Raw genomic sequence first — 23,700 nt, 5'->3', positions numbered from 1 at the left:
CCATTCATGAATTCATGAATGGGTGTGTGAGTGAGATCTGCCTCTGATTGGTCAGGCTGTGACCAATTAGAGGCAGCTCATTCAGCAGTGCTGAATACTACTCACAGCTGTTCAGAGTTCAGGAGGACTGCCGCCGGCCACGCTCAACTCCGTCTGCCGGGGCCAGGTGAGTATATATATTTTTTTTATTTTTACACATTTCTGGATGAATTGCAGGGAAGGGCTTATATATTTAAGCTCTTCCCGACAATTCATCCCGCGATCGCCGGCAGCCCATTGCTTTCAATGGAGCCGGCTGTATTGCCGGCTCCATTGAATTGAATGGGCTAACATCGTTCTGCCGGGACAAGGTGAGTATATATTTTTTTTATTTTTACACATTTCTGGATGAATTGCAGGGAAGGGCTTATATATTTAAGCCCTTCCCGACAATTCATCCCGCGATCGCCCGCAATTCATCCGTCTGTATTGCATTGAATTCAATGGTCAGTGCTCGTTTAATCGAGACGAGCACCGCGTGGTGCTCGTCTCGAGTAACGAGCATCTCGAGCACCCTAATACTCGAACGAGCATCAAGCTCGGACGAGTATGCTTGCTCATCTCTAGTTCTAACTATTGTCCTCCCAAAGTCAACAGTGCCTCTTCAGTAAAAATCAGGCGTTTATTATAGATTTAATTAATAATGTAGTGAACATTTATGATGCTTTATGTCCTCCGACATACTATCCTTGGATTTTCCCCAAAGACCTAAAGCGTCTGATAATTGACAAAATATCAACAATACTGAGAAAGGTTCCTGCAGTTCGAATGAAGAATCGCAAAGAGAAGCTTCTTCCATAGTAGCATTCCAGTGCTTGTCATCCTCTAGTAAGCCTAGAGTCTTACAGACTGATTGATATGTCTGGTAAACAATACCATTAACAGTCTTCAAATTCAAGAATGACGTTGAACCTCTAATTTCGTGAAGTAGAAGACAAAGATAATGGCACTCAACTTTATTAGGGTGGATGGTGTACATTCTACCCAAACCTTGGTCTCTTTTTACTTCTGCCCAACTATCGACGTAATTTCCATATTTTCTCCTCTCAAATCTGTTACTATTCCACACATTAGTGGGAAGGAACTTCCACATTAGGGCTTCTGCCCATGAGTGGATATTTGCTGCAGAATCCGTGGCGGGCGCCTGCACTGCGGATCTGCAGCACATAGCACGCTATGGGAAAAATCGATTCTTCCTGCACAATTGCGGCTTGCGCAAGCATAGGAAAAAAATGCAGCATGCTCCATTTTTGTGTGGAATCGGCACTGACTGCTTCTGCTAAAGTCAATGAAAGCCTTCGGAAATGTGATTGCGAAAAGGCCTCATATTCCACGTCATCGTTGGGCAATGACACAGGAAAAGCAGGAGTTTAAGAAAAAAAATCTGTACTGCGCATGTCCGACGACTCGCCGTGCGGACCATCCGCAGTACAAAAGAAAAAGAAAGCAAGAAGGTACGCGTGGACGTTGCTGCTGGCAGAGACTGATTCTGCTGCAGAATTCCGCTTGCGGAGTCCGGCTATGCAGTGTGCAGAAGGCCTAAAGAAGAGTTTTTGCTAAGTCATCTGTTTTTCATAAGTCATAAAATGCTAAGTGTAGTTTTCTGAGGGCTGTTAACCTTCTATAACAAAGTATTGTTGTCATTTGTATTAAAATTGATATGCTGGTCGTGTATCTAATACACAGCAAGGTGACTGGGTCTGTTCCACTGGATTGGCGCATAGCCAATGTGGTATCGATATTCAAGTAGGCGTCAAAAAGTGAACCTGGAAACTACGGGCCGGTAAGTCTAACTTCTATTGTGGGTAAAATGTTTGAAGGGTTTCTAAGAGATGCTATCCTGGAGGACCTCAAAGAAAATAGCTGTATAACTCCATATTAGCACGTGTTTATGAGAGATCGCTCCTGTCAAACCAACCTGATCAGCTACTACAAAGAGGTAAGTTTTAGACTGGATTGGGGAGAGTCATTGGACCTTGTGTATCTGGGCTTTTCCTAAGCGTTAACATAAAAGGTTGGTATATAAAATGAGAATGCTAGGTCTGGGTGAGAATGTGTGTAAGTGGGTAAGGGGTCAGTGATAGGAAGCAGAGGGTGGTTATAAATGGTACATACTCTGATTGGGTCACTGTTACTAGTGGGGTACCACAGGGGAAAGTATTGGAGAGGTCACTGTTACTAGTGGGGTACCACAGGGGGATGTATTGGAGAGGTCACTGTTACTAGTGGAGTACCACAGGGGTCAGTATTAGAGGGGTCACCGTTACTAGTGAAGTACCACAGGGGTTGGTTCTGGGCCCTATTAATTTTTAATATATTTATTAATGACCTAGTAGAAGGACTGTGCAAATATCAATATTCGCAGATGATACAAAACTATGCAAAGAAATCAACACAAGAGAAGATGCAAGGCAGTTGCAAGAGGATCTGGATAAATTGGGGGCAGAAAAGTGGCAAATGAGGTTTAACACTGATAAATGTAGGGTTCTGCACATGGGCAGGGAAATACATGTCACCATTACACAATAAATGGGAAACCACTGGGTACTCTAATAAATATGTATAGATATATCAGGGGTCAGTACAGAGATCTCTCCCATCATCTATTTATGCCCAGGACTGTAACAAAGGGGCACTCTAGTAACTATGTATACATATATTAGGGGACAATACAGAGATCTCTCCCATCATCTATTTATGCCCAGGACTGTAACAAGGGGCGCTGTAATAACGGTGTATAAATATATCAGGGGACAATACAGAGATCTCTCTTGTCATCTATTTATACCCAGGACTGTAACAAGGGGGCACTCTAATAACTATGTATAGATATATCAGGGGTCCGTAGAGATCTCTCCCATCATCTATTATACCCAGGACTGTAACAAGGGGACATTCTAATAACTATTGTGAGCAAGCGGAGTTCACTTGCCTGCGGATCGCCTACCTTTTAGACCAGAATGGCAACCACATGTGCAGGAACGCTCATAAGATGTGAATTCTCTTTATCTGGTGCCCGCCAGCCTTTATTCAGCATCACAGCATATCACAAACAGTCCATATATCATTCTTTAGTACCCCACCTGGGTGTGATTTTAGGGTTGTCATCCCTGTCAAACTCAAGGCCTTATCTGGACCTCACTGGACCCCAGCATGTAGCCTTCACAGCTCTGCTAAGCTGTCACTTTCCCCTTTGCTTCTGGTAGGAACTGACTTTTATGTAACTAATTCCTGCTACACCCATCAGGTGTTAACCCTCTCTTTTCCTTTTTCAGGTATCAGACTGCCTATTTAGCACCCTCTATAGGCCATTCTGATACTGCCTTACTACGCTATGTATAGATATATCAGAGGTCAGTACAGAGATCTCTCCCATCATCTAGTTATACCCAGGACTGTGACTGTAACAATGGGGCACTCTCTGCGTCTAAATCAGTGTTTCCCAACTCCAGTCCTCATGGAGCCCCAACAGGTCATGTTTTCAGGATCTCCTTTAGTAAGAAAACCTGTGGCAATGTCCGAGGCACTGACGATAATTACATCATCTGTGCAACACTGAAGAAATCCTGAAAACATGACCTGTCGATATAAAAGGGGATCTTTACTGTAAGAGCAGTGAGACTATAGAACTCTCTCCTACAAGAAAGGCCTGTATGCATTTCTTGAACGATACAATATTATATGTTCTAATCATTAATAACTTCAAAAGGGTCAGTGATCCGGGGACTATTCCAACTGCTATATTGGAGTCGGGAAGGGATTTTTTTCCCTAAAATTGAGAAAAATTGTCTTCTACCTCATTGTTTTTTTTCTCTTGCCTTCCTCTGCATCAACATTGGGTGGCAATAGGCTGAACTGGATGGACATATGTCTTATTTTGAATGAATTCATTGACTGAATGGCTGAGCACTGTGACCAACCACAGGCAGCGCTCAGCTGTCATTCAATGAATGACTAAGCCATGCCTGTGATTGGCTGAGCGCTCAGCCAATCAGACCCAGCACTTTCTGGAGGCAGGGATTTTTATATCCCCGGCCAGTAGAAAGTGCTTCAGAGCAGTGTCTGGGACCAAGCGAAAAGATGCACCGGAAGGTGGTGTGTGTGTGTGTGTGTGTGTGTATACACATATATAATATAATATATATGTATATATATATGTGTGTATGTATGTGTATATATGTATATATATATATACATACACATGTGTGTGTATATATATAATTTTTTTATTTATTTTTTATAGCAGTTAGGGATGATTTTCAGGGAAGGGCTTATATTTCAAGCCATTCCGCTGAAAATCACTGCGGGGTTGCCTGCATCTCATTGCTTTCAATGGGGCGGCTGCAGTAGCGCTGGCCCCATTGAAAGCAATGGACACGGAGCTTCGGTCACGTGCATTTTACACATGCGTGGAGCAGGGTTTTTTTGCGCGCGTAGGTGCGCAAAAAACACTTGTCTGAGCTCTATAGGTGCGAGCTGCGCATAATAACATTGTGTGAACAGACTATTTTGCGCAAATGTAAAAGAAAGCACGGAGCTTCGGTCACGTGCATTTTGCACATGCGTGCAGAGCATTTTTTTTTTGGCGCGCAAAATAACACTGTTGTCTGACTGAGGCCAAAGGAGCAACTTTATCACACTGGGTAATATCAACAGAATAACCATCCTCACCATAACAGAAAAGTAGAGGATGCTGTAAGACATCGTACAAACGGTGCAATTCACAGAGAACCTGTTATCATTGCTTTGTAACACAATAACGGCTGTCCAGCTATGACCAGAGCCACTTCACTTGCTGTAGGTGCATTAAAGCTTCCTTTATGAGCATTGGCTGGTTTTCTATCGGCATAATAACAACTGCAAACTTCTCACAATTGTCAGGTATTCTCTCTAGAGTCGTTTTTAAGTCCTTTATGTACGGGTTCTTATTGTGCAGCATTGCTTGCAACTGTTTAACCAAATTGTGTTTCACACCAGGCAAATTGCTGCTTCTCAAGCTTGCTTCTCGTTCATCTTTACCAATGAAATAAATCTGTAGAAATTGAGGTTTTTGTTGGGGCAAAGGCAGCAGACTACCAGCTTAGTAGGTTTTCTGCCCACTTTCAAAGTGCAAGGGCAGGTGTACATTTTCTACAATTTGCTTGGCTCTTGTCATGTGAAAGCAACTATTGTAGTTTCTAATACAGTCTAAAAAAAGGCGTGTGCTCCAGATGAAGACCCATAATTAAGCTATAGAGCAGTTCAGACAAAGGCTCAAAAGTCGGAATTTGCACCTTACCACCACTGCAACCCATACCAGGAGCTCCTTCTTTCCACTTGGCGGCATTACAATATATACATTTATGAGTCATAGTTACCAGAGCATCAATCATAATCCATGTCAGAATCTTACAACATTCCGAACAAAGCTTTTACCTTCCATGGAAGTGATTGCCTTTCTGATCCTCCTATTGGATTATTTCTGTCATATCTATTAACAGCTGCACTGTGAATTTGGGGGTTATTCAGCAAACATTTAACTGGTGACGTTCTATGGATCTCGGGTTTATTTTCTTGGTATTTAACTGCTGCAGTTATATGAACCTCGAGGTTATTCTGCTGATAATTAGCTGCAGCAGCTCTATGAATCTTGGGCATATATTCTTGGTAATTAGCTGCTCCAGCTCTATGAACCTCAGGGTTAGGCCTTTTTCACAGGAGCGTATGTCGGCCGCCGTTTTCACGGCCGGCCCATATACGGTACCATCTGAGCTGTCTTTTCCCTTCCCCTTACCGACTCTCTGCCTCTCTTCTCCCCTCTGGCTGTTTGCACTGAAAGGGGGCGGAGCTCTTAGCAAGGGGAGTGGGTAGGACGGGGCAGGAGCTAGCTAAACTCCCTTACACCTCCCTTCTACAGCAGCTCCCATGGGAGTCTATGGGAGTTGTCGCCGTATTCCGTCTGAAAGATAGTTCCTGAACTATCTCTTCTGGACAGTGTAATAAAGCCCAACCGGAATGTGCACCGTATGTCCTATCTTTGCCGGCCACTTTTATGCTGCGGGAATACGCCCATTAGAACTGATGCATTGTAAACCAATGCATCAGATGGGCAGCATATATCGTCCGGCTGTGATATACAATCGTGTGACTGAAGTCTTATTGTGTTGAAAACACTGTGCAACAAATTTCCATAACCGAAAGTAATTGATATTTTTCTGTAGAATTAAAACGTGATGATTACACTGGTAAAACCGAATAATATCTAGCACATCTCTTTTTCAAGCTATTTAACCCCTTAGCAACCCAGCTTTTTTTCGTTTAAAAAAATTGTCACTCCTTTATTTATCCATCGATCTAACTGCATGAGGGCTTGTTTTTTGTGGGATGAGTTGCATTTTTCAATGGTTCTATTTAATGTACCATATAATGTACTGAAAAACTTTTCTGTTCAAAAGTATTTTATTCCGTATTTTCATAATAAAAACATACATTTGTCAAAAGTGTGTACAATTAAAACAACATAAATTAGTGCCGAAAAATGTAAGTAAAAGTATTTTCACAACAAGAATTCGGGTATGTTTTCATTTTTCCCCCTTAGAATGTACTGAAAAACTTTTTTAAAGTTCTAAGTGGTGTAAAATGAAAAAAAAATGACATTCTGCCATCTTTCGGTGCTTCTTGTTTCTACGGCGCACAAACTGCAAGAAAAATGACATAACTTTATTCCATGGGTCGGTACGGTTACTATGATGCCAAACTTATGTATTTTTTTCTGCTGTACTACTTTTTAAAAATTATTTTCTGCCGCCGCCTTCTGCGTGCAATAACCTTTTAATTTTTCCATCAAGATAGTTGTGCAAGGGCTCAATCATTGCAGGACATCCTGTAGTTTGCGTTAGTACCATTTTGGAATACATACAACTTTTTGATTGCTTTTTTTTTGCATTTTTTCTTGGAGACAGGATGTCCAAAAAAGCACATTTCTGTCGTTTAAATTTTTTTTTTTTTGGACAACGTTCACCGCACAGAGTAAATAATGCATTACTTTGATAGCTTGGACTTCTACGGACGCAGCGATACCAAACATGTATTTTTGTTTTATGATTTTGATTCTTTTATTTAGTCTAACCAATGACCTGTAAAAACACAGTTCATTAATTACAACTTACTGGTGGATGATCCGCAGCATTTACGCCACGTGGAAACATACCCTATATGTTACATAAATCTACCCTTATAGTGTTCAGTCTGCGCAACTATTTTGCAATCACTGTTACACACTGCGCGCTATCACTTTTGTTCTCTTTATTAAGCAAGGTTAATGGCGAGCCTACAGGATTAACTGTATAGGCATATTTCCAAAAAATAGAATACAACGGTAATTGGATTACATTATTCCCCATAATTGGAAAACCTTGCATGGCAGAAAAAAAACGGATATTATATTTGAATTCAGCACACTAAAGTTAGTATGAGCCGCCTATCTGCTTATCAGTTACAAAAATTGTGTTGCGCAGTGTAATTAGCTGCAGCAACTCTATGAACCTTGGGTTAATTTTCTTGATGTTTAGCTGCTCCAGCTCTATGACCCTCTGTCTTCTTTCAAATGAGCGGATATCGGCCGGCTGTTTTCACGGCCAGCTGATATACACTATGTTGGGGGCGAAAAAACTTGTGAATGGGCGCACAAATTAAACCCTTGTGTGCCCATTCATATGGCCTGGTGAGACCGGCGCAAATGTGCTGACCTCACCAGGCCATTTCCCCTACCCTTACACGTGCAGGCTCACCTCACTTCCTCTCCGTTCATTCTGTGCAATGGGAGTGGGCGGAGACGGAGCTAAGCGCTGGTCCACCCCACCTCCTTTCATTGATGGCTATGGACAAGGTGAGGGGAAGAGAGTGGGTGGTTAGCTCCACCCATGTCCCGCCCCTTGTCTATAGCCATCAATGGGAGGAGGCGGAGGGGAAACTGTGCTTAGCTCTGCCCCCTCCCATTGCACAGAACGAATGGGGAGGAAGAGAGGGGAGCCTGCAAGGGGGGGGAGGAGAATAGAGGGAGGGAATTTAGTAGCCACACTGCTAAATTCCCTCCCGCCTACGGCCGTTGCCATGGGCTCCCATAGGAGCCCATGCAGCGGCCGACATATTTCGGCCTAAAACATAGTTCCAGGACTATGTTTTGGGTCCGACGTAAAAACGCCCCGCGCTATATTGGCCTGGCGGGGCGTTTTTATGTCCCACAAATATGCCCATGTGATCTGATGCATTGGAATCCAATACATCAGATCAACGGCCAGCCGATGTGCGCTCATGTGAAAGAAGCTTCTGGGTCACTCTTTTGATAATTAGCTGCAGCAGCTCTATGAATCTGGGGTTTATTTTCTTAGTATTTAGCTGCAGCAGCTCTATAAATCTGGGGTTTATTTTCTTAGTATTTAGCTGCTGCAGCTCTATAATCCTGTGGATTCGTTTGTTGGTAAGCTGCAGCACGGTGAACTTCCCTGTTTCTTTTTGTGCACTCAGTAGCGGCTTCGTTCATCTGTCTTCTTCTGAACGTATCAGTAAATCCAGCTCAGCATTTTTTAGCAGTTTTCCTAGAATTAGAAGTACTTTCAAGCTGAGAAATGGGGAGTGTGTTCGGCAGCTTCATAAGGCAGGTAAATCTAAAAAATGTCCGTTTTACTTCTTCACAAGATCATTCAGTCTATTTACAGGATACCCTTCAACACCGAACTTTCCATACAACTCTCCATTGTGATAGACTTCAAACTCTGACCTAAATATTTGCCCGGCTGCTATTCATTCGCACAAACCACTATAAGTGTGAGATCCGACATATCAGCAGAATAGTCGCAGGACTGTTATAATTATTCCCATCACTATTCTGAGATAAAATGGCGGAATCAGCCCAGTGATTCACCACGAGCTCCACTATCTCCTCACGCACCTCTCTGGCCAGGATTTGAGTATTGTACAAAGTATAGGATATTGCAATAGACAGGCAAGCACCATCACCAATAATAGGTACGGCGGTATGAGGCACCATTGTGCCGTTTATGTTTAAAACTTCAACAACCATTGTAGATGAAATATGTGAAAGCTGTCTAAAATAAAATCTGGTAGTGAAGGTGCAACGCTCTAAGGGCGGCTTCAGACAACCGTATATAGACCAGTTTTTCACGCCCAACCGATATACGGTGTCCCTCTCTGCAGGGGGAAGAGGCTGGAAGAGTCGGGAGCAGTACACTGACTCCTGCCCCTCGCCACTATTTACAATGGGAGGGGCGGGAAGGGGGTGGAGCTAAGTTCCCAACTTAGCTCCGCCCCTGTCCCACCCCCTCTCATTGCAAATAGAGACAGGGCGTGAAAACCCGGCCGATATACGGTCATCTAAAAAGGCCCTAAGCTAGTTGAAAGCTAAAGGTCCAAGATGTGATGGTGGAAGCACTTCTTTTTTTATGTAAAAACATAGAGAACCAGCAAGTTAATACGCTGAAGCACCTCTTTCCTTCCTGTCTCCCTGTCACATACAGCGTTTATTCCAGAAGAACTGACGAAGGGGTTCGGCCCCAGAAATGCGTTTTCACTTGCTGGTTTATCTTTGTTACTCACTAAAATAAAATCTCTTTGTTGCCCGTAACAACCAATCACAGCACAGCTTTTATTTTGCATCAGCAGTATGAGAAATTAAAGCTGCCTTGTGATTGGTTGCTATACAACTGAGGTAAAATGAAAGCTGTGCTGTGATTGGTTGCTATGGGCAGCAAAAACAGCTTTTCTTTTAGGCAGCTTTCATAATAGTGTGGTGCCGGCCTACTCCTTCATGCCCACCCTGTATTATCAGTCACACAAACGTAGGGAAATAGGATTTTGTTTGTTACTCCACTACAGTCTTCTCCTCATTCTGAAATGGCTGATAACAGGGAGCAATAGATACCATTTAACAGAGGAGATATTGGAACTTGTGGTGAATCACTGGGCTGATTCCAGCATTTTATCTCCTGATAGTGATTGGAATAAATATAACAGTCCTGCTGACTATACTGCTGATTTGTCGGACCTCACACTTAGGGCTTATTTAGACGACCGTATATCGGCTCGGTTTTCACGCCGAGCCGATATACGGTGTCTTTGTCTGCAGGGGGGGAGGATGGAAGAGCCAGGAGCAGGAACTGAGCTCCCGCCCCCTCTCCACCCCTTACCACTATTTGCAATAGGAGGGGGCAAGACAGGGGCGGAGCTAAGTATTTGTCGCTTAGCTCCGCCCCTCCCCTACCATTGCAAATAGTGGCAAGGGGCGGGAGCTCAGTTCCTGCTCCTGGCTCTTCCATCCCCCCCCCCCCCCCCTGCAGACAAGGACACTGTATATCAGCTCAGCGTGAAAACCCAGCCGCTATACGGTCGTCTAAATAAGCCCTAATAGTGGTTGTGCGAATTAGTAGCAGCCGGGCAAAGAGTTAGGTCAGAGTTTTCAACCATCGGGAAAATGTGTGTTTAATTATTTGTTCAATAGATTACTTTTGCCAAGTTTCAAGTTCCTAGGTCGTTAGATCTTGTTCTCCCATACAAACTTTGACCCCTTTTCACCCGCTTGGGAGTTTTTTAAATTCAACCCCTTTCTTAGTGGATCTCTATATTCTACTAAGAAGCAACTGCCCGTATTTCATGTTTCTACCCCCAGTAGTTGCGGCAGGCCACCCTCTGCACATGGTGTCAGGCGCGGATGAGGAGTGTCTGACTTGTCACAGGCAGCAGTATATTAGGGCCGGTCATTTCACCGTGTATGAAGAGCACTACGTACGAGGTGAATGGAGTCAATGAAAGTACATGGATTTTCATTGATCCATTCACAAATATTCATTGTGTGTCATATGTGTGGAGAAAAGAACGCAGCATGTTCTATTTTGCATGTATTACATGTGATAGAGCCCATTGTTCTCTGTGGGCGTGTAATCAATGCTGTACATACACAATTACATTGTGTATGGGTGGTGTTTATAAGCGCCATTGTGATGTGACAGAGGGGGAAATTTAAACAAAAACAGAAACCAGAAGACTGCACAGGACAGCGTGCGTGAGATACTGACTGTGTGAGATATGCTGTCAGCCGCTGTACAACATCGCTGCCATAGGCTGGCTCACTGCAGACTCCAAAGCAGTAAAACGCTGCGTGACTCACGCAGCATTTACCGCATACAGTGATGTAAGCCCCCCGTGGTGTGGATTCATCTGCTGAATAGGCCCTGGTGGGCCAGTCTCAGCCTGGAAGGCTGATGGAAGGTAATTATTTTTGACAATTCCTGCTGTCCAGGCCTGAAAATATCCCAGGACCCTGTATCCACCGCTGCCCGCAGCCACCGCTACGCCTTTTGAAAAAAATATACGTGGTGAAGTTGGGATTGGCATTGCCAAGTGCTGCGCTTGGGATTGGATATTTTGTGTTCCCCTCCCGCAGCCACAGCACCTGCATCATTAGGACCCACTATGATGCTGCAGCCAATCACAGACCTCAGTATTTGAGCTTTGAGGTCTGTGATTGGCTACAGCAGCCTGTGACATCCTATAAAGAGGCTGACTGCAGCTTGGCAGCTCAGACTCAGTGCGGAGAGTGGAGCTGGTGGTGAGGCGAGCGTATGGCCTGCTATTATTTTTAAACATGATGAACAAGACATTAAAAAGCATAATATTTTGGACAACCCTTTAAAAACTAAATCTGACAGCGCTGCGTTGCGCGGTGTGAACGGCTCTGAGGTGCGTTTTGTGGCTGATGCTTTGCTGGGTTTCTAGCTCTCTAGCATTTTGGGCTGTCTACAGGAGGACTTGTCTGTCTCTCTTCGCCCCGGTGATGGTAGACCGTACAGCCCGGCTCCCATACTTTCCTTAGCTTCCATACAAATGTATCTGTTTTTGCCATGTGTAATGGGAGATGTATCCGTTCAGGAGAGGAAGGGGGAGGGGAGAGGAAGAGCCAGGAGAGAGCTGGGAGCAGGTCGGGGAGGGGGAGGGAGGAGTGCTGATAAATTGCCCCTGGTGTCAGAAGGAGGAGCCTGATCCAGAGAGAGAAAGGGAGCGAAGAAAGCTGGGAAGGAAGGAAGGAAGGAGTCGGGCGCAAGGACAGCGAGCATTTGTTCTGGATCACCGCGATCTCCCCCCGCAGCGAGGCGCTCCGACCCCCCGACCCGGCGCTGCAGCTGCCGCTCCTCTCTGCTGGTTTATGGAGAAGAATAAGATGGTCTCGCAGGTACGCCGCAGTCCGTGCCCATATTGGGGCATTCGCTATCGATCAGCCCCCTCCCTCCCTTCTCCCGTTCTTTTGTTTCTGGCCGTAATTGATCCCATGTGCGGCGGCGGCCGAGCGCTCCGGCTCCCCCATCTTGTCTTTGTGCGTTAGTCCGTCTTTAACGATGCGCAGAACTGCGCGCTCGGGATCTGCGGCGCCATGGAGCGGCGGTGCCGTGAAGCCTGTGTTCTCCCTGCTGAGTGATGGACTTGTGGGGAATGCTGGATGATGATGATGGAGTGATTTGCTGCAGGTCTCACCGGGGGCCGGGGCATTCCCTGGGTGTTGGGGTGGCAGGGGGCATTCCCCGGGTCTTGCGGAGTATTGAGGCAGCAGGGGGCATTCCCCGAGTATTGAAGGGACAGGGGGCATTCCCTGGGTATTGCGGATTATTGGGGTTGCAGGGGGGCATTCCCCGAGTATTACAGATTATTGGGGCGGCAGTGGGCATTCCCCGGGTATTGTGAATTATTGGATGGCAGGGGGCATTCCCCGGGTATTACGGATCATTGGGGTGGCAGGGGGCATTCCCTGGGTATTGCGGATTATTGGGGTGGCAGGGGGCATTCCCCGGGTATGGCGCAGTCCCGGTGTGTCCTGCTGGCTTGTGATGTCCACCCTGGGAGTTGCTGCAGTGTGAAGGTTACGGTGGAGCGCCGGCTGTAGTGTTCTGCTCGGCACGTTTGTGGGTGGGGGCGCCCAGGATTCCCCTATTACTCGGCGGCTGCTGCAGAGGGGAGGGGGGGTTATGTACTGAAGCCTCTCCAGGTTCGCGCTGACGTCTCGCAGTGTTGGTGCAGTCAGTTCGGGCTACGTGACCTCATACACACGGCCGCTTCTGCGGTTAGGCCGCCCGTGTGCGGCATCTGACGCAGCGGGCGAGGGTTGTGACTGCGGTACCGATGGGCCGCAGGTACTGGCCGCCGCGGCTGTGATTCCCGCAGCGCCGGCCCGACTCTCGCCTTTTATGGGTTTGCTGGCTGTGCGCCGCCTGCCGCTGCCCGCACTACGGAGTACCCGAGCCGTTACTACTGTGTGGGCGGGCGGCGACGGGAAGCAGGACCGGCCGGTGGCCCGCGAGCCGCTCTGCTCGGCCGCCTGAGGACGGGCTGGGGCGTCCGTAGAGACTCTCTGCTCACACAATGAGTCTGCAGCTCCCCCGTCCATCAAACGTTTCCTCTGGGGGGTAAGGCCCATTTCCACTTAACGATTGTTGCCCAAAATTCGTTCGCAAGTCGTCGCTGGCGCTTCAGCCGGCATAAAAGCATCGCTGGCCGTCTGTCAGTGGAAACGCTCCCCGCTCACATAGGTGACGTCTGTCCGTGGAAACGCTGTGCGCCAGCGCCGACTACCTTAAAGGTGACATCGGCGCTCATGCAGTCGTTTACCTGTCGGCCCGTGTAAAAGGGCCATTAGTTCTCGTTCGGCCCTCGCAGACCGCGCCATTGTGCAAATAAAGATTATTTTTGGGTGGAAAGGTAACAAATGGCAACCAGACGAACGTCCGATTTACAGGCGCCGTACAACTAGCTGAATAGAAAGCGGGGAGGAGGTGGGCCGGCCGTGGACAGGCTGGTGGGCCGGCCGTGGGGAGGAGGGTGGGCCAGTCGCGGTGGAGGGATGGCTTGGCGGTGGGTTTAATCTTTTATTCGAACAGCCACAATTGTTCAGTGTAGACGCTCGCCTTGCGAAGAATATCCGCTGGCGGTCATCGCTGCTCGTGTGCGCGTTCCAACTTCTTGTGTAAAATAGAATATAGGGTTCCTTCACTCTCGTGGCGTTTTTACCCAAGTTGCGCTGCCGTACGTTTGAGCGCCTGTAATAGGTGTGTTGCGCACTAGCGTGGGTCATGTGGTATAAGACGCACGTGACACACAACAAATGTACTTCCGTGTGATTGGCCCGTGAGCGCGACAACAGCTGCTCGTTTTTTAATGGTATGTTTGTGTTTTGGGGTAGTTTGTGTTTAAGGGCCTGTTCGCATCTGCTGTATTTACGCCTGCGTGCGTTCTGTTTTGATGTTGCACTTGTAAACCCGCCATTTTTCTTTGATTGTGATGCGTTTTGCAAGAAAAAATCTATTGCCGTATACGCGATTCTAATGTGAAATACATCCCGTGTTCCAGTAGTTAAAATGGCGCAATGCATTTTTTTTTCCAACGTGAAAATGGAACAAATAGCCGTCTACCGCACTTTCTTCGGTATAAAGAGGAAACTCAAATGGAACGGAAGCGAACGGACAGCAATTTTTATTTTATTTTTTGGTTGATGTGCTAGCTGGCGTACTGTGCACATGCGCAGTGTGGAGAATGCCGCACCGACGGTGACGCAGATCCACGGCGGTTTCGAAGTTGACATTTGACTGCAGGGGAAGCTGTCCGTGTGAGTCTCGCACAAACTTAGAGCATGCTGCAATTCTTGCGCGAGTGGAAATCGCAAGTGATTTCCGCTCGTGTGCGTGCAAGAATCACTTCACATTGCATACTATGGACGGACATTGCTGCGGAATCCGCCCATGTGCATTGGGCCTAAAATTGAATGGAGACGGAATTGAGACCAAATGCTTGAACTCGATTGTGACTGGGCCCTAAACTTGTATGAAAGGGAAGCGGTCATCCCCTTTAAGCAAGTTATGGGGCTGAGGAGTCCAGGCGTGTCTTTGGCGTGTGTCCACACCTGCGTTCCATCTTCTCATCTGTTCTGTTAGTTCAGTTTCTCTGATCCAAAAACTGATCATTTTGTATTTTTCCAGTTGACTTCAGTGGGCTCTAAAAAGGCAACTTGTTCCAGTTGCCTCAGGTTTCCCTCCAACAGAAGTAGTGCTGCAGACTGCTGCGCTACTTGTTGAAAGCTTTCCTTTTTTTTTTTTTCTGAACACATTGTAATCAATAGGGAGGGAAAAGGGAATCCTTTGTTCAATTTTGGATCAAAGTCAAAACGGAATGGGCAGCCTGACCGCAGGTGTGAACAAGCCCTTCTACTTGCCTCACTTGGTCCGGTGCTCTGTCCGTAAATTGGGCTACTCTCCACCGTCGGCATGCTCGCTATTTTCTATGGGTGTACACTGCTCCTGCATATATGCGTCAGATACAGTCTTAGCGCCAGTTTCAAGGCCGACGGCGAGGAAATAAGGAGTCTGGTAAGGGTGAAACTGTCGCGTCCCCACAGCTTTTTCATTTTGGTTTTCATGCTAGCCCGCTGCCACAATCTAGAGGTAGGTGCCCCCCTCTGAAGTCCCAGCGGTGCATGAAAATCTGACCACCTCCAGTCTAAAGTCTGATTTGGTATTGGTGCACTATGTCCCCACTGGAAGTATGGGTGGAGACATGGGTTGGGTGACCACAGTGACAGGGGAACACCTAGGTTACGCCCCAGTAGCATGTTAGATGTCCCCGCTGCAGCGTGACAGCTGTAACCTGCTCCTATGTTACGCCCCAGTAGCATCGTACATGTCCCGGCTGCAGTGAAGGGCTGTACTGACAGCTGAAACCTGCTCCATATGTCCTTGCTCTGGTGCTGTGCGGCAATGGTGAGGATGGGACTGTCAGTTGGAAGCTGCCCTGGCAATGTGCTGGGCGGCTATGCCGAGGAGCGTACTTGCGCTGGCTGCATATTGCCAGCACTGGAGAGGAGTGGACTGCCAGCTGGAAGGTGCTGTGCTGGTGGCAGCGGACGGCTGATAGGGGGAGATGGCAGTGGAGCCTGACAGCATTGGAGGGCTGCGGAGCACAGTGACAGCTGGGCCACCTGATCGGGGGGGAACTGGAGCGGACATGCCAGTCTGGCCGCCAGATGTCTGAGTTTGTCAGGGGAATGGGCGGTGAGATGTGTGCAGGCAATCTGCATACTGACGGGGGACGAGAGCGGACATGTTTGGCTCCCAGATGTGTCAACTTGTCAGGGGGATGGCAGGTGAGACCTGTGCAGCCAATCCACACATCTGGAAGCGTGACCTGTCACTAAGCCCAGCCAACCCATGTCTCCACCCTTACATCCTGTGGAGACATAATGTACCAATCTGCTTTTCATGCACCGTTGGAGCGGATGAGTATAAAAAGTACATCACCCGTCTCCGTCACCGTCACGTCCCTTAAGGGCATCATAACTTAGTTTCTGGGTCTGTGGGGATATGACGCAGCTGTCCTTCAAGCCCAAAACCTTACTTTATGGTGCTTATAGGTGATGCCGGGTGCTTGGTAAGACAGGGGTCCCACAGCATTTAGACACAACCTTATGTTGGTGGGCAGCTGCTATAGCTCTACAACTGCGGCCCTGCTGACTCCAAACGTCTGTTCCCCTGTAAAAGATTGTCAGATCAAAGAGCTGTGACTGTCACGTGGGTGGTCCCTACTGCTGTTGGTCATTGGTGGCAGCGCTCTGCATGACACATGGATCCTGAAACCATGAGCCCATATGAGTGGATAGGAGGGAACTGCCACTGCTTGGGGCAGCCCCGTTGAATGAGGACATGATGGATCCTGTCTGAGTGAACATTGGGAAACCGCATTTAGTCTGCCTGTGGGATTACATGTGTACGTGAGATAACGTGTCAGTGTTCACATATATTCCATATACGGTATCCTTGAGATGCTGCAATGTTCTAACGGAATAAAGTACAAAAACAACTCCTGTTTACGAAATTGTCTTATTTAGTGGCATTACCAACTATCCGCTGGGCTAAACAGAGAAGAAAGCAAATGCACTATAGCAACTGTGTTCCCGTGGCTGTGCCAGCACTAGCAGTAGGCACAGCCCACACTTGCCAAGATTGGTGTCTAGCCAGAGGCGTAACTTGAAGCTCCTGGGCCCTGATGCAAAGCTTGTAACAGGGCACCAAACTATAATGCTTTACTTATAGTACTGGGCTCCCTATATGGAGGAGAGAGGCCTTATGGGCCCTCTAAGGCTCCTCGGCCCGGGTGCAACCGCATCCCCTGCATCCTCTATAGTTACGCCCCTGTGTCTAGCGCCACTTGAAACGACTCACTCTAAAATGATTAAAGTGCATGCTTTTTTAATTTGGTGTTTTGCACAATCATTAAAGATGGTTTTGGTTTCTGTTTACAATTTGATGTCAAATTTTTTAAGTAAATTTGTCAAGCATTAGGACCTGACTCTTTTTGCACTGTTTATCCCCAAAACTGGTATAAACTGCTCAGTAAACATGGGCATTGAGTCCCAGTACAGATGTGGCTTGCTGCCCATTTCTCTAGTAGGAAGTGAACATGTGGGTGCTTGCATGTGTCCTGGATATCAGGTAGAGGAATGCGATATTAGTGCAGTACTGGGCCGCGCTCACACACGTCTGTAAAAACGCCGCGTAATCAATAGTGTATAACGCACCCCATCACTGCAATGAGTGATGAGGTCTCTAAGACGCACTAAAATAGTACTAACAGCCATAGAAAATCACGAAACCCTATTAAAATCAGTAGAGGCATCTTGTAGCGTTTAGCTTAAAAATGGGGAATAAAAGATGTCCGGGTTACCGAGCGGCGGATCGGGGCGATCGCCTCCTGATAGCCTATCCTGACCACAGATCATCAATGGTATATTTGGCTGGAAAACCCCTTTTAATGAATGCATGCTTCACCAAGAGTAACGCAATCACTGCTCGTCTTGCTGTCACTTGTCTGCAGAAAGCTTGTTTTCCCCTATATGGTCACATTTAGTAGTCGTTTTGCTGTGTGGTTATTTGTTAAAGGAGCTGTCCAAGGTTAGAGAACGTGGATGCTTTCTTCTAAACACAGCGCCATTTTTGTTCATCAGGTTGTCCATAGGGCAGCTTGGCTCCATTGAAGTGAATGGGAGCTGAACTGCAATACCAGATACGACCCACAGACGGGGGTAGCACTCTCTTGAAGTAGCCAGGTCTTTCTAACACTGGACAACCCCTTTAAATTGAAAGGCTCAGGGAATCCCTTTAATGTGCGTCGCATCAGCAATTACCAGCTTCTGCAGTCTGGATGGCTCCTGGAACCATCTGCACAGACGCCCCTGTGAGTCTTTATTCTGAGACTTTGTGGCATTTCAGAACAAATATACTTTGGCGCTGAGTCAAGGGGGTGGGCTTAGCTGAACATCTGATGCGGAGTGGTGGCTGCTCCCCCGATACATAAGCTGGAAAAAGAGCCTTCGGCCTTCCCGCTGCTGTAAGAGGACTGCTGGACTCAAAGTCAGACTTCAAAGTGTATTCAGATTGCTGCAGCGTTTCATAATAAAACACGGTGGCAACGGGCATCCCTGTCTCGTAGCCTTGCTAGCCGTGTTGGTTGGACAGTATGAATTATCATTCAGTCACTGGTATTTTCACTCAACTATCTTTCATATTCCTATTATCCAGCGAGAATCTGAGCAATTGGCCGTGTAAAAGGACCCCCAGTGCAGTGTAGCAGGTTACTGCTTGTGAGGGGTGGTTGCACAACGCTGAAGACACATTGAGCACTGTGGGTCCTCTGACTTTTCAGCCTACTTTAACCCTTTTTTTTTTTTTTCATTTTTGGGCATTTTGTACCTTCATCATCCAGGACAACTTTCACACTTGACATTTACAGATAAATCATTAGTTGCAAAATAAAAATATTACACCCATAGCCATATATTTTCTGAAAGTAGACCCCTTGTACACTTCAAATCTGCCACTTAGCACTTTATACAGGGGCGCCTTTTATGCTATTTGGCATCAAAGTGTCATTTTCCTTAAATGTTTTTTTGGTGACTAAGTGGGAAAGTAGATGGACAACTTTTATAGGATGTATTGTGGCAGGTTCATATACAAATTGGCCTAGGTTAAATGCAGATGGCTTCATAAAATTACCCGAACTGGAAAGACGAAAACCTGGGCTGAAGCTGGAAACTTCTGTAACCTATAAAGTACATGAACTATACACCCTAAACCCTGTATATCTCTTGACAACGGACATGCAGTTTCAGTTGTCTTGATGGGCTGTTATGTCCACTTACATGTAACATATTTACAATCTTCTATTTTTTTGCCTAAAAGATACATTTGCACATAAAACTCTTATCAACTTACTGATAGAAGACCAAAATCAATAGTCTATTAAAGCCAAATAACAGTGTCAGCAGCACCAGAAAAACCCAAATGCAACAGCCAGATAAGAGTCCAAACCGCACTCCCACAGAAGTCCACGTAATGTAGAATAAAATCCTGGCAGCATGTAGAGGTGCTATATAAAATGTACTCTTTATTCTCGCATCACACAGACGGCAACGTTTCGGCCGTGAGGTCTTTCTCAAACTTGAGGAAGGCCTCATGGCTGAAACGTTGCTGGCTCCGTGTGATGGGGAATAAAGTGTACATTTTATATATACCTCTACATGCTGCCAGGATTTTATTCTACATTAGTCTATTAAAGCCAAGGTTCTTGAACACAAGATCACAAAACCTTACCTGCAACCTAGCCTGAGACATAGCAATTTAAAGCAAAAATGTCTCGTATGTCCTTCTCTAATCACTTGGCAATGCCGGAGATACGTCCTGGGCAGGAAAAGGGTTATATTGGTATTGTGTCTCATATGACTAGGATATACTATTACTTTTTATGATTTTTTGGGACTGCACCCTGGGACACCCACTAACTGAATGTAGTTGTTTCAGTCGTGGAGGGCTAAAGTTAAGCTCCACTATAACCGTGTTCCCCAACTCCAGTCCTCACGGACCCCCCCAGCAAAGCAGGTCATGTTTTCAGGATTTCCTTAGTATTGCCCAAGGTATGTAAGTATTGTTGGTGCCTCAGACATTGCCATAGGTGTTCTTACTATAGGATATCCTGAAAACATGACCTGTGGGTGGTCCCTGAGAACTGGAGCTATGGAAACACTGCGCTAGAAGTCGCCCCCTATCCAGAGAAGGGAATAACAATCTGGTGACTGGTGTTTCCAAACGTCCCCAGTGAATGCACTAGTGGTCACTGATGTTCACTATTGCTCCGTGTTTGAGAGGGGCTGCTGCAGAGTGCTGAACGCTTAAACTTGCTAATTTACATGTGTGAGCACAGGGGTCAGTTCAGGGTTTGTGTCTCTGCTCAGTGTTTTTTTTTTTTTTTTTTTTAAACCATTTTATATTATATCATTTTCTCTCCAAAAATAGATCCGTTTTTTCAACTTGATTTCAATAGGGTTTCAAAAAAAGTTTGCTTCCGTTCCATTAGGTTTCAGTTTTGTTTAGTTTTTTTTACAGGAAAATAGTGCAGTCTGCCACATTTTGTCATCTAAAAAAAACCAACCTGATGGAATGGAAGCAAACTGGAGCCTTTCCATTTTTTTTTTTTTTTTTTTTTTTTTTTGGTAAAGGGGTTGCTTAACCAAGTTGGACCCTTTTGCATTTTATGGTGTAAGGGTCGTCTCGCACGTTTCTGACAGACTTCTGTTTTGGTTCTAAAACAAGTGGACTGAGAAGAAATAAGAAATATAAAGGATTTTTATATCACTTGATGGGGTGCGAATGACCGTTTGTTATACGGCCCGCTGGTCACCTGCTAAATGGGCAAACGCATCTTGCAGGCAGACGACAATACTCTATGGGGATCTCCTAATAGTCTGAGCCTGTATGACGGCCACACAGATGTGAACCGGTGCAAGGGCTCTTCGGCCGCTTTCGCACAAGCGTTTCACTGCATTTACTACATATTTTGGGCAGTAACAACGCAGGCACAACACGCTGATGTCAGTATTCTCCCCTCCGGGTGACATAGTCAGCAGTGTTAGGCCTCATGTCCACGGGGAAAATCAGATCCGCTGCAGATTCTACATGTAGAATCTGCAGCGGGTCCCTCCTGCCCCGCGGACATGAGCGCCGAAAATAAGAATTTAAAAGTATTTACCATCCGGCGCGGGCGGAGAAGATCAGCTGTTCCTCACGGCCGGATCTTCATTTTCGGCCGGCGGAGGAATTCCTGACGCCGGCGGCACGTCGCCGGCACGTCGCCGACGTGCCGCGCGCATGCGCCGGGCACATCCGCCGAGCCGAAGCAAGGAAGATGCGGCCGTGAGGAACAGCTGATCTTCTCCGCCCGCGCCGGATGGTAAATACTTTAAATTCCTATTTTAGGTCTCCCGCGGATCCGGACGGCTTCCATAGGCTTCAATAGAAGCCCGCGGGAGCCGTCCCCGCGGGAGACCCGCACGAAAATGGAGCATGGTCCGGATTTTTCCATGCTCCATTTTTTTTTTAAATCCCTTTTATTGACGATCCGCGGGTATTTATCTACCCGCGGGTGGTCAATGCATCCCTATGGGATGCGGATCCGCACGCGGGAGATCCGCTGCGGATCCTAAATCATATTTTGCCCGTGGACATGAGCCCTTAGGCCTCATGTCCACGGCTAAAATCAGGCCCATTGCGGATATGTAACACGGATTTCTCCTGCGGATGCAGTGCGGATCAGCTAAAAATTGTATTTTATTGCATGCAAATGCGTTTTTTTTTCACACACGTATGTATGCGGATGCAATTTTTATGCTGGAGGTGTTTTGCCCACTTTACCCCACCTCCTAGTACTTTCCCCACCTCCCAGCCTTGAAATCCGCAGTGGATCTCCCGCACCAATTTAATTCACATTTAAGATCCGCAGCGGATCTCCCGCACCCATAGAGATCAATGGGGGCCATCTGGAGCGTGGTCCACATTTAAATAGAGCATGTCGCGGTTTGTTTTTTTTTCGCACCTGAAATTTTAAAATACCTATCGCGGCTATTTACCCGCGGGTGGCCAATGCATTCCTATAGGAAATTTTACATGCGGATCACGCGCACGGGTCATTTGCTGCGGATTTTAAACTTTATTTTCCCTGTGGACATGAGGCCTTAGTTTCTTAAAGAGTGTCACACGTTTTTAACGCTCTCCATTCATTTCAATGGGTGATGCAGGATGCCATAATCTCGCTGCGACGCTGTAAATAGAACCGTGTTTGTTTTAGCATTATAAACTGAGAAGCCCCATTGAAATGAATGGAGGCCTGGTGCAGTATTTTTCGGGGCTCTTCGTTTAGTTGGTGTCTTGGAGAGATCAACCGTTGCTATTTATCTGCACACCGGCATTTGACTTGTCTGTACTGTTTGTTGCCAGCTTCCGTTGGGAGAAACTGCTCTTTGCTACTTTGCGATGTCCAGAAGTATCAACCATTCAACCACCGGTGGACACTTCTTGTTATAAACTCCCCCCACAGTAAGAGGGAATGATGTACAAACACATAGCTGGTTATGATGGGGATCTTGTAGGAGAGGCTCCAGTCACATCTATGAAAACTAGGGAAATGGTGTAGAATGAACAGTTTGGTAGTCCTGTAGGAAAAAGTATGCAAATTGCTTTCTTCCTTCTAGAGCAAGTCTCTAGTGCTGCATAGGTACCTACCATGTCAGTCAATGGCCTGCTAATGCTCTAGCTATTGTTCCCACCATTCATGGTCTATTGATGTAAGATTTGACTGACTGCTATGGCGGGCGCTCTAATTAACATATTCCAAATGTAAGAGCCAAAACAGGGGCGAGTACGAACGAGAAGTTGTCAATGGGGCTGCAAAGCTATGAGGACATGACTGGCCATCCTTTTTAAAAGGGAACATGTTGCTGCTTGTGCTGCAGGGCGCGAAGTATAGTGCCCTCCGGGTAACGGGCACTTGCACTGATCTGTTTAGTGGCTTGCAGGGCTCTACTGGAGTCCAAGCTCATGATGTCCTTCCATGTAAAGATGCTTTTACACCAAATGATTGACTGCTGGCAGTTCGCTCATCGTTGGCGCAATCACTCGCTAAATCGTTCAGTTCCCATTCGCTGTATAAGCTAATACCGATCATCCAGTCATTCTCATTCAAACCTTGTGATTGGCCAACAATTTTCATGCTTGCATGAAATGGATCAATAAATGAGTCCTTGTTTGCTCGCTGGCTGTTTACACTGAGCGATAATCGCTTATACTATTTTTTTAGCTTTAATTGTTGTGTGTTAATATCCTTGGGTGCTGCGGTCTCCATCGGTGTCTCTGGCGGCTGCTGAGTAGTATTGGCACTGCACATCCGTCCAGAAGGATTGGAGGAGGATGGGGGTGATGCTGAGAACACTCAGTGCATCAGACTCGTTAAGAATGGGGAAGGAATAGATAATGCAGAGGAAGCTCACGTGCTGCCGAGGTTCAAGGTGATCCTGTAATCCACACTTGTCAGCCGGGCGGCTTCTGCTATATTACACTGCAGCGATGCACCGCATTTATATTGCTAGCTAATTTTAAAAAATCCTAAATTTTGTTTAACCTTTTACTGGTTCTGCTTGTGACGTGCTTAAAATCTAAATGAAATAAATTGTTCTACAGCCCGGAGGTGACCGTGTGAGAGCTGTACCCATCACCCTTGCACTATACTCATAAGTCATGTCCTCACAGC

General features: G+C 46.5%; 1 protein-coding gene across 9 annotated transcripts in view; it reads left to right on the top strand.

Moving 5' to 3' along the window:
- The window catches only part of RBFOX2 (RNA binding fox-1 homolog 2), a 242,997-nt gene that overhangs the window by 44,701 nt on the left and 174,596 nt on the right, over positions 1-23,700 (top strand). The window contains exon 1 of one of the 9 annotated variants that reach the window (XM_066596169.1): positions 12,075-12,262. The exons of the other annotated variants lie outside the window; for them this stretch is intronic. Within the exon in view, the coding sequence (XP_066452266.1) occupies positions 12,236-12,262 (27 nt within the window). The 5' untranslated portion in view covers positions 12,075-12,235. Of the gene's footprint in view, positions 1-12,074; positions 12,263-23,700 lie in introns of those variants that run through there. 9 annotated transcript variants of the gene reach the window in all.

The sequence above is a fragment of the Eleutherodactylus coqui genome, chromosome 3, assembly GCF_035609145.1.
Source record: "Eleutherodactylus coqui strain aEleCoq1 chromosome 3, aEleCoq1.hap1, whole genome shotgun sequence".
NCBI classification, from domain to species: Eukaryota; Metazoa; Chordata; class Amphibia; order Anura; family Eleutherodactylidae; genus Eleutherodactylus; species Eleutherodactylus coqui.
Note: the sequence above shows the minus strand (reverse complement) of the source record. Positions and strands in the feature narration are given on the sequence as shown.